Here is a 10875-nt window from a genome sequence, read left to right as displayed (position 1 = left end):
GGACAGGTCCTTTGGAGGAATCCACTTACTCTTGAAAGTTCTTTCTCTCCCTGCCTCTTTCAGCGATCCCTAGCAGGATCTAGTACTTCTGTGGTCCTTCGTAAGAATGCTCCTAGCTTGTCTGCAGGAAAGACTTCCAGACTAGAGGACTGGACACTAGGATCGAGATGGCCACCAACCAGGTCTTCCACATACGGGAACCCGTTATCCCCTCCTCCCTCTCCTTTCCCCTGAAAGAGGAGTCTCAACACAGTTATTTACAAAGATTTATTACGGCACAGGAGTGGTTCAGGCCTGGAGTCAGGGAAGAGGGGAAGGGGGCAGAGCAGCTGGAGGACAAGGAGAACCTGGCTTCCCCACCGTGTGCCCCCCTAAGGACGTATACTAGGCGGCATTCCTGGCATCAAAGCATAAACAAAACGCAACAAAGCAGCCTCTGCTAGTCCATCTTCCAGGCACCCAGGCTGGGGAGCAGGAGTGATAAGGGGAAGATTTCCAAAATGTTGAAGCTGAGGAGAAGGATGCCTGAATCCTGGGCCCTGGGAGAAGCCAGAGAGAGGGGTGGTAACTTGAAATCCCCCATAGGAGAGGGGATGGAGAAGGATCTAAGGGTACCTACAATTTCTCAGTACCCTCTTTCCCCAGATCTTAGGGTCCTGCCCTGTGGGTTTCCTGTGCCCAGGGGAGAGGGTCTGGGGAGTGGAATTGTGAAGGATAAACCTTTGCCCCCACACACACACCCTTACTGGATTATCTGATGCAAAGTCTCTCACATCCCGCCTCCCTCTGGGTAAATGGGGGAATGACTGGCAGGGGTAGGCATCAGGCAGCAAGTACCCAGGAACTCTGGGCATCAGCCAAAGGTGGGCAAACAAGCAAACACAGACCAGCCTTAAGTCTTCTAGAAGTCAGAAGCCACAGCCCTAGCGAGTGAGGGGGAAGGGTACAAAATAGGGTGGGGACAGAGTGGGTTTCTGGGGAACAGCAATGCCCCCTCCACTTCCTTCTGAGAGATGCAAGGCTGGATGCCTATGTGCCAGGCTCAGGGTGGGCAGGGCGCTGTGGCTCGTCCCCAGACTCTGCAAGGCAAGCAGAGGGACTCAGGGCTTGGCCACGCTCATGAGAAATCCCAACCCACCTCCCCACCTCCCCATTCCCTACCACCAAGCCTCACCATTTAGTGCCAGATCTTCCACTTGGTTCTTGGAGCTTCCATCTCTCTGGGGCTCATCCAGAGGGGGTGGGCGCTCCCAGGGTCCCTCCAGACCCTGGCCACAAGTTATCTTCTCCCCAGCTGGGGATGGGGTAGAAGGGATAAAAACACAGGCTCTTAGGTATCCATTCAGTGGTCCTGGAGCATGAGCTGAGTTTCTGTAATAGCTAAGGCTAAGCTTTCTGAGGGCATCCTGGTATAATAGAACACTGGCCCAAGACAGCTCTTCCGGTGAATAGTTATGTGACTTAGATGAGTCAGTTATTACCTCTCTGAAGGGGATAGTAAGAGGGAAATTGTGTAGATTGCCTTAAATAAGACAACAGTTACTACCCTGACCAGCCCAGCACCAGCACTCCAGGAGCGGTGGCAACTGATATTGGTCCTTGGTAGTCTTGTCATTTGCCCCTCTGCCCTACTGCTTCTCCTGAGAAAACATTCTCCTCTCACCTCCTCTTTACCTGTCCTAAGGGTCTCAGTGAGAGTGGACTCAATTTCCAACAGGAGCTTTTGCTCCAGAGATGCAGAGAAGAGGTCCAAGCCATTTTGTTTGGATCTAAGGGATGGACGCTACAAGCAGGGGTGGTCAACTGTTTTTCATCCCCATAAAATGAAGGACCAGAAAGTTTAATGTGCACTGGGAGGGATAGATATGGCACAATCTACTATAGCTAAGCATGGAAAAAACAGCCATGGGAGGGACAGAGATCTTTCTGCCTAGGAATTCTCTGGGCCTTGGGTCCTTTTGTGGAGATTTCTAGATCTGGGGTCTCTAGCTCTGAGGCCTTCTGTGTCGGTCTTAGGCCCCTCCTTGGCAGGTCTCTTCCCGGGCAGTTGGGGTTGGAGGTGCAGAGGACCAGGTTGGTTCTTGAATCCTAGATTCTCCATTTAGACACTAGAGGGCACCCTCTCACCTCCAGCCCAGGAAACAAAAAAAGGAGAGACACAGCCACAGGGTCCTGGGGAGGACTTAGAAACCAGCTCTCAGCCTCCTAGCTGAAGACCACATCCTACGTTCAGAAATGCAGGTAAAGGGGGCATTGGGCCCTCCTAGTTGTCTATCCCTGCGTTTCCTTGTACCCCCTCACTGCCATGGCGAGGAAGTCTTTTCTTGTGTCTAGCCTCAAACCTCAAGTGGAAGAGAGGAATTATCAGGGACAACCTGATTGGGAGAGGGACAGGGTCAGGATGAGAGCAGCCCCAGTAAGCCCAGCAAGGCACATATGGGTGGGAGGATGGGCAGGCCCTCACTGTATGACCGCAGCTTACGTGTGTCAAAAAAACTCCCAGGCCTCTCAAGGAGGAACCCACCTAACCCATACTCGTGGAACCCAGGCATCTTGGCCCCGTCAGCTTACCAGGCCCCCTCCTGCCCTTCAGAACTTCAGCCTGGCTGTCCTCCTCCTCCTCTTCCTCTTCCTCTTCCTCCTCGTCTTCCTCGTCTTCCTCTCTAGGGTAGCCCAGCTCCCGCAGTTCCCCCAGCTCATCCTCCTCCTCTGAGGCCTGGTTCTCGCTCAGGTTGCTGATGGACTGGAGATGCGACTCGGCAATGCGCTGCACAGCTGGCATGGGGGAGGCAGGAAGGCAAGGGTCAGCCAGACCAAGAAGCAGCCCAAGAAGCTGGAGAGGCATGTGGCCCAGCCTCCAGTCTCCTTCCCATGGCTAACCCCCTGGAAGCATGGAGCATGGCTAACCCCCTCAGGGGTATAGTTCAAAAACTAAAGGTCCCAGGTCAGTTTGCTGGGGGGCCAGACAAGGGCAAAAGCAGCAGGCGTTAGATCCTTGATCATGTGTGACTCCTAAGCTGTCCAAAGATGCAGCCCCCCCACCAAGGCTGGCACTGGGCAGCTCCCCCAAACTATAGGGTGTCAAGCTAGACAAGACCAGGCAGGTACAGCAGCAGCTTAACATTCCATGGCTAGGGAACTTGTTTCTCCAAGGACCCAGTACTGGAGACAGTGTCCACCAGTTATAGCCCTGGACAGAAGGCATAGGACCCATGGGCCAGGGCCTGGGGGATCTGTCCCTTTTAGTTTCTCTCAGAGTGCCCAGACTGCCTAGGGCCCATTGCTTACCCCAATCCTGCACACACCCCCTCCAATTCTGGGCTTGGTCCCCACTCCCTGGCACTGCCCACGTCATAAATGCCACTCCACACATCTCTGCCCCGGGTCCTGGGGTAGGAACAGTTTGGAGACTGAGGATATAATAGTCTACAGCCAGTGAAGCCTGTGCCTGGGGATGTGGAGTGCTCAGACGCAGCCCCCACAATCTTGACCCACATCCCCAAGCTTCCAGCTCCCTCTGTGGTGACCTAGAAAGCAGCAAACACCACCCACCCCCCCAACACCACCAAGGCCTGCTGGGATAGGGCCTAGGAAAGGAACAGTGTGGGCAGCTGAGGAGAAGTTTCCAAAAGATGGAAAGGACTGGGGGTTAGGAGAAAGGGGCCAGGGCTGGGGGATTCTGGGGCAGAGGCAGGGGTTGAGGGGAGGCTGTGAGGTGTGGCTGGGGCAGAGGCAGCAGGGAGACCAGGAGCTGGTGGGAGTTTAGAGCACTGGAGTCACTGAACTCACAGCTCACAGAGAAGATGCTGACAAGCTAGGTGCTGGGGTTCTCCAGCTCCTTCTCCGTGGCAGGCAGCCCCTCCCCTTAGAAAGCCCAGAGGGGTAGATCCAGGCTGGAAACCTCCGGTGCAGTGAACAGGGCACCACGCTCCTGCCAACTCGGGACTGGCACAGAGGGTGCATTGTGTGTGCCCACTACCCCACCCTGCCCCGAGTTCCCAGCCCGGTGCCTCCTGCTGGCTCTGTGCAAGCTACTCAGACAATAAAAATGCAATAAATCGCCCTGCCCTGGCCTTGGGGACGCAGCAGCACTTCACCTTGAGCCAAGTGTGAGAGCTTGGCCTTGGAGAGTCCCCTTCAAGCCAAAACTCAGTGTTGTCCACCCTCCCCCGGAGGTCCCTGGCTTCTCCCCCTACAACCCCCCCCCCCCCCCGACCCCACCAGGTGCACTCCCTTGGCCAGAAAGGGGCTGAAGCCTGCAACACAGTGCCCTCCAGGTACAGAAGGGTCCTCTGAGGGTTAGGGGGAAGGGAGGAGAGGAAGGAGGTGGCTGCTTGAGCAACCACCCTCTCCCCTAGTCGGGGGAGTACAGTTCAGCTCCTGAGCTGCAGTGCCGATAGGTGTGCAGTGCCTGTGCCGGCGCCCCGGGAGCCTCCCGCGCACGCGCCTCCCCTTGTGCCTCTCGGGGCTCCCTGAGGGTCCCCCCCCCAGCCCTCTCAGCTGTCTTCTTCTCTATCTGTCCTCATGTCTGGGACCCTGGACCACCCCCCTCCCAACCCAAGTCTCCCTTTTGAAAGGTCCCCAGCGCAGCCCCCAGACTGCCCTGCCTCTCCCAACTTAGACCCTCCTAAGGTGCAGCCCGAAGGGGCAGTGGCAGTGGGACCACATTTCTAGCCATTGCAGGATGCCCAGAAGCACTTGGGCCCTATTCTCCTCACCCCTGCCTTCTTCCCCATGCTCATAACCAAGAATCCAAGGGACGGTTCTTGTCCCTCACGTCCATTCAGCCCTCCCCAGCCCAGAGTAGGAAGGAGAGAGTTCCTGTGTTCTCTCTTGAGAAGATCCCACCACCCCCCCCCCCCCCATTTCTACTGCACGGGCTTGGCCTTCCTCCATATCCCTACAGGTGGGAAGTTCTTCCAGGTGCTGAACCCACTGCCCACATGCTATCCCTTCCTCTTTCTATCCTGGGGGGGAGAAAATGCCCTTGCCCTTCTCTCCTCTCTTCCCAGCCTCTCCTCTCTGCTCCCAACCCTGGCAGGCAGGCTGACAGGTAGGTGCCAGGTGTGCCTGTTGACCTTGGCCAGTGCCGGGAACTCATTAAACCCGCCCCAGAGGGAGCTCTCAGCACACCCATCCAGCCATCCGGTCCTCCCTCCACGGGCGGGAGGAGGGGGCTGGCCAGGCAGGAAGAGCCTCAGGCCTGGAGCTGCAGTGGGGGTGGGAAGGCATTCTTTAGCTCAGTTAGGAAGAGTCCCTCCCCATCTCCACACCTTCTCCTCCAGGTGTATCTCCCCCAGCTTCCCTGCAGATAGCCAAGTCTTCAGGCTGACTCTAGAGGCTCTCTCTGATTTCACACCTCCTCCCCCATGTACGTTTCCTTTCCTCATCCTGGAATGCCCTTCCATGCCTTGCCTGCCTGTTGAATTCCTACTTATCCTTCAAATCCAGGCTTAACCATCCTCTCCTCGGTAGCTCGCCCATGACCCTTTGAGGCCAAAGGCCCCAAGAGGGCAGGAGCCAAATCTTACTCCCCTGATTTTGCCCAATGCCACCAGTGAGGCCTGGCATACACTAGGTGCTCTATAAGTGTGTACTATAAGAATGACTTGTGTTTGGAGCACTTGGGTGGCTCTGTAGGTTAAGCATTCGACTTTGGCTCCGGTCTTGATCTCACTGTTCATGAGTTCAAGCCCCGTGTCAGGCTCTGTGCTGACAGCTCAGAGCCTGGAGCCTGCTTCAGATTTCGTGTCTCCCTCTCTCTGTCCCTCCCGTGCTCTCTCTGTCTCTCTGTCTCTCTGTCTCTCTCTCTCTCAAAAATAAATAATAAAACATTTTTAAAAATTAAAAAAATAGACATTAAAAGTTTTTAATAAACAAATTAAAAAAAACAGTGATTTGTGTTTTAATACAGAAAGGAGAAGCAGGACCAACAAGCATCCAGTTTGCTGACCTCTGCAAATGTTATGCCACTGGGAGAGGGGAGTAAAGGCTGCACCTGAAGAGGGTGCTCGTTGGAGAGCAGGGGACCAAAAGGTGGCCTGGGACACACTTGCAAAGAGGTGGTACAGTACTAATCACTTTATGTTGATGATACTTGTCATTTTAGGCCAGCTATCTCTTTTCTTTCAATCCCACCACCTTATTTTAAGGCCCACAGCCACCTCTTTCAGCCCCTGGGCCCCTTCATTACAAGGCCAAATTAAGAAAGATCCGGTCCCTAAAAGTAGTGGTTGGGGTACACAAGACAATCCCTCCCCTTTGACAAAAGCTCAACATTTCACCTCCCTCCCCCAGTGTCAGCCCTGCTCCAGGGGCCGAGGGGACAGCCAGACTAACACGCGGCGGGGGGGGGGGGGGGGGGGGGGGGTGAGGTAGAACAGTACCTTTCAGCGAGGGGGGTGTGTAGGCACATGGGTTGGGTCTCTTCGATTTGAGGTGATGCCCCTCTCCTGAGGCTCTCTGCCAGGGTAAGCACCAGGTTAAATAGACTCACTGAGGCCCCTTCCCTCCACCCTTCCCCCATTCCACCCCACCCTTGGCAACCCAGGCCAACTGCCCTAGCCTCTGCGGATGGGTCCAGGTGCCGCTGCCCCTCTGGTCCTGCTAGGACTTAGGCTTTGGAAGGGTCTCCATACGCCATAGCCTGGCTCAAGGTAGAACCCCAGCCCAAGTCTGAGCAGAGGAAAGACAAGGGCAGAGGAGTATGTGCTGGTAGAACCCTGGCACCGGGCACTCTTACCTAGGTGCCAGTTGATACGCTCATGTGTCCTTCAAGTGGCATCCTGTATTAGTCAGGAATGATCCTGTCCAGCCCACTGCAAAGGGGCCCCCCGCATTCCTCCTTCCAGCTGCCCCTAGAAACTCACCTGGTGAGGGGAGGCCTCCTCCTCTGAGGGTGTCCACCAATGAACCAAGGGAAACGGAGGGAAGGAGAGAGAAGAGGGGGAGAAAAGAGAAGAGAGAAAGAGAGAATTACTTTCCCCAAAGGCTCAATCTCTGGGGAAAGGGAATGTGTGCCCTTTCCTTCTGGGTATTCGGAAGTGCCTGGTCAACAGATAAACCCAAAAGAGTTTGACTCCCAGACCTTACCCACTCTGCCCCATTTTCTGCTCAGTTTCCTACTCATGGGACTTAAGGAAGGGCCCCAAGAAGGCATCAGAGTTAGGGTGGGGCCAGGGCTGGGGCAGCAGGGAAGGGGCCCACCTGGCGAGGAGTGCTCTGAGAGCCGGAACAGCATGGCAGGGGTTGGTCTCCTGCGCCGGATCTAAGGAGATGGAGAAAGAAGTGGGGGGGGGGGGGGGTGCAGGATAGACACCTGCACCCCCCCCCCAAGGCAGCAGAGAACAAACAGTGCTTTGAAATCCCCAGGGAACCTTTGAATCAAAGACTGTCAGAGCTGAAAGGAACTCTATAGCTCATCCAACCCCCTCATTTTACTGAGGTGAAAACCCAGGGCTCAAGGAAGTTCAGCACAGAGCTCAAGGCCACACAGCTCACCATGGCAGAGAAAGGAGGAGAAAAGCCCATCACTGACTTCTAGCCCACGCCCACCCCACTCCATGGCTCCTCCAGAATGGGCATCTCCCTTTCCACCTTTCCTTATCCAGGAAGCCCATCTTCTCCAGCTTTTGCAGATACCAGACCTCCAGAGCCGAAGCTGGCTCTGGAAGATGCCCCATGGGCCACGGCACCCACGTGGCCCTGCCCACTTGAGGTCAGCTCAAGGGCTTCAAAGAAACTGGATCTAGCTGCAGAGGGAGGCTGAGCCAGGACACTGCAGACACCTGCAACCCCACACTGAGACTCAGGGGTGGGCCTGAGCCCCAGACCCACAGGGTCCTGGAGGTGTCCCTGGAGGCCTGTGTCTGGGTCCCTCTAGCAGTCTCTCTCAGGCTGTAACTCTTGGCCCAGTGCTCATAAAAAAACAAAAAGTTGTCCTCCTTGGTATGTGAGCCAAGCTAAACAGTGGGGGGGGGGGGGGCGGGCACTGGGCACTCCCAGTCACTGCTCCCCACCCCCTCCCCCCCCAGCTCTCAATCAGACCAACTGTCAGTTAATTAGGTCCCCTCTGAGCTCCAGGGAAATGCACAAAGAGAACCAGGTGAATTAAGCTGAAACTGCCACCTCCCCCTGCCAAGCTCTCCAAACTGCCCTCCAGACCCAAAGCTGCTTTGGCCCTGGACCTCCCCCTCCCCCCATGCCTCCCCTACCTCCCCGCAAAAAGACTTGGCCCACTCTCACTGCTCTGCTGGGTGCCAGCTGCAGCTCAGCAACAAGTGAACACGCTACTTTGTGGGGGGCGGAGCCCTCTTCTCCTCTCCCTCCGTCCACCTCTACCACCTTTGGAGACCTCTGGACCCCCCGCCCCGCCCCCCCCCCACCCCCCGCCAAGGCTTTCCAAAGAACTCAGTACTCTGTGAAGAGGTCTGACTCCTGGGACCACCGGTCGCCCCCACCCCCATGTTGTGGCTCTGTGTAGGGCCTGGCAGGGAAGGAGGTCAGCACAAGGCTCTGGTGGCCGGGCCCAGGCATACACGGTGGCACCAGAGAGGGGCAGAGCCTGGGGCCGCGAGGCGGAGGCCTGTTCTGTACAATGGGTCAGTGCACCGCGTTTCTCACTTCCGACCGGCTCCGGCTGGGGCCAGGGCGCAGCGGTCCCGGCGGGAGCCTAGAGAAGGAGGACACCGAGCAGGGTCCAGAGCACAGTCTCCCCGCCCGCGGCCGCTCCCAACGGTCCTGCCCCGGACGCTCGCCGCCTGAACGGGAAAAAGTTGCCCGAGTCTGCAGCGAACTTCACGCGCTGCCCCGCGCCCCCGCGTGTCCGAGGCGGCCCGAGACTCTCGGTCGCCCCCCACCCACCCACCCCCGCCCCGGGCCGGTCCGGCCCCGGCAGCGCCCCGCCGCGGGAGGAGCTGCCGGGGGTGGTGCGCGGCCCCCTTACCATCTCCACCTGGCGGGGGTCGAGCTGGCTCGGGGGCGCGGGCACCGAGAACTGGATCTTCTTGCGGTCCTTGGGGTCCATGGCGGGCGGGGTGGCCGGCGGGGCCGGGGTGGGGGGGTGGCGCGCGTCTCGGGGTCCCGGGCTGCGGTCCCGGCTCGGCTTCCCGGCGCTGCTCGGGGCGCGGCGGCGACCGCTGGCTGTGCGCGGCGAGGGGGAGGCGAGCGGCTCACGCTCAGATAAAAATACCGCGCGCGGAGAGGGGAGGGCGCGCAAGCGGGAGGGGGTCGCGCCGGCTCGGAGCGCCCCCGGCTTTCGGCTCCCGGCTCTCGCGCTCGCCCGCCGCGCCCGCTGCGCGGGTCCTCCGGCGCTTGCGGCCTCGGCTTCGGGCTCGCCGGCTCGGGGTCGGTGTCTTTCCCTGAGTCTCGCCTCTCCCTCCTTTCCTCGCTCTCTCCGAGGGTCTCTGTGGGTGTCTCCGCCTCCCTCTCTCTCCCTCCCTTCCTCTCCTCGCGCCTCCGTCTGTCTGTGCCTTTCCCCGTCCCTCCAGGTCTCACCCTCTGGCCCCAGCCTCGGGGTCCCCGGCCCGTCCCCTCGGCCTGGGACTGGCGCCCGGGGGCTTGGTGGGAGGGCTCAGGGGGAAGTGGCCAATGAGCACCGAGAACCGTGTTCTCCCCGGGCCGGGAGGAGGGTGCGGAGTGTGAGCCAGGACCGGGGAGCGGGCTGGGGGCCCCCTGCCGTCTCCCGAGAACTTGAAGCTGCATTATTGATGGAGTCCAGCAGGGAGCATAATGGGGGGAGGCCGGCAGGGCGGGGGGAGCAGGGAGAGGGGCAGCAGGGAGACGGGACTCTGACTTTAACCCCTTCGTGGCCTGGATCCTTGGAGTTTCACGGGGAGGACTGCGAGGTCCTGGAGAAACTACCACCAGCATGTCACGCTGTGAATGGGGGTGTCCTAGAGAGCCAGCGAGTGTGAAAGAGCTGGTGTGCGTGGGAGGACACGTGTCAGTCATCATGGCAGGGAGTGTGTGTGAGTGCCAGGGGCCCTGTGGTGCCTGTAGCTACGGAGTGTGTGTGTGTGTGGGGGGGGGGGGGGTCGGTGTGCATGAGTGTGTGTGAGTCTGTGTGAGTAAGTGTGTCAGAGTGTCAAAGATGCGGGTGTGAGTGGCAGGGTGTGGGAAGACTGTGTGCTGGGGGAGGGTGTGGGTGTGGGGGAGGATGTCAGAGACTGTCAAGGTGATGGGCTGGCGTGTGGCAGCTTGCAGAGGGTGGGGGGACTGTATCCACAGCTCTAGCCGGTGCAGAAGAAGGAGATGAAGTTGTGATGGGGGGCGGGGGGGATGTGTCCCTGCCCTGATGCACCCTGGGTTCACGTGTCTCCTCCTTTCTCCCCAGCTCCGAAGCGGGGGAGACTGAGCCAGCCCAGGGGCCAGAGTTGGGGGGCTGCCTGTACCAGTACACGTGCCATCACGTGTGTGAGCTTGGTGCATTCAGGAACAGAGCTGGGGGGAGAGGTGTGTGTGCTCATTTCTGAGGTGTGAGCCTCTCTCTTTGCAGAGGTGTTTGTGTGCGTCTCTGGAGGGGAAAAGGGAGGGGCCGGCCCACTGGGTTGGAGTGTCCCTGTTTATCTGTCCAGGCCCTGGGTATCTGTACAGGTCTACGGGTGAGGGTCTGAAAGCTTCTCTGTAGCACTGAGAGGGTGCATGTGTAGATGTCTACATAAGAGTGTGTCTTCCTTCGGGCTCTGTTTGTGTTGGCTGTCTTCTCTCCTGGTCACACTCAGACCTGGAACAGTCAGGAGCACTCCCCAACCCCCCACGCCCCGCCTCCTCCAGCAACTTTTCCACTCCCAGCCCCAGCATGCTGGGTCCTTGGCAGAAGGGTGCAAGAGACCAGAGGAGTCTTGTGAAAGGGGGTCTGCACCCCAGAGTCACCCA

General features: G+C 58.5%; 1 protein-coding gene across 3 annotated transcripts; it reads right to left on the bottom strand.

Moving 5' to 3' along the window:
* Nucleotides 1-252: 252 nt before the first annotated feature.
* PPP1R1B (protein phosphatase 1 regulatory inhibitor subunit 1B) lies at nt 253-9574 on the bottom strand. Of its 3 annotated transcripts, none has more exons than XM_045488690.1 (7): nt 8945-9574; nt 7207-7267; nt 6870-6892; nt 6387-6462; nt 2572-2775; nt 1175-1294; nt 253-1079 (listed from the first exon to the last, which is right to left on the bottom strand). In XM_045488690.1, the coding sequence occupies exons 1-7, from the start codon at nt 9023-9025 to the stop codon at nt 1030-1032; spliced, it is 615 nt and encodes a 204-aa protein (XP_045344646.1). In that variant the 5' UTR covers nt 9026-9574; the 3' UTR covers nt 253-1029. The 3 variants fall into 3 exon arrangements, with proteins under 3 accessions (XP_045344646.1, XP_045344647.1, XP_045344648.1); XM_045488691.1 differs by lacking the exon at nt 8945-9574 and adding an exon at nt 8623-8800; XM_045488692.1 differs by lacking the exon at nt 8945-9574 and adding an exon at nt 8538-8562.
* Between the last annotated feature and the right edge of the window lie 1301 nt (nt 9575-10875).

Source organism: Leopardus geoffroyi, chromosome E1 (assembly GCF_018350155.1).
Source record: "Leopardus geoffroyi isolate Oge1 chromosome E1, O.geoffroyi_Oge1_pat1.0, whole genome shotgun sequence".
NCBI classification, from domain to species: domain Eukaryota; kingdom Metazoa; phylum Chordata; class Mammalia; order Carnivora; family Felidae; genus Leopardus; species Leopardus geoffroyi.
The sequence above is the reverse complement of the archived record's forward strand: the minus strand, read 5'-3'. Positions and strand labels throughout refer to the sequence as shown.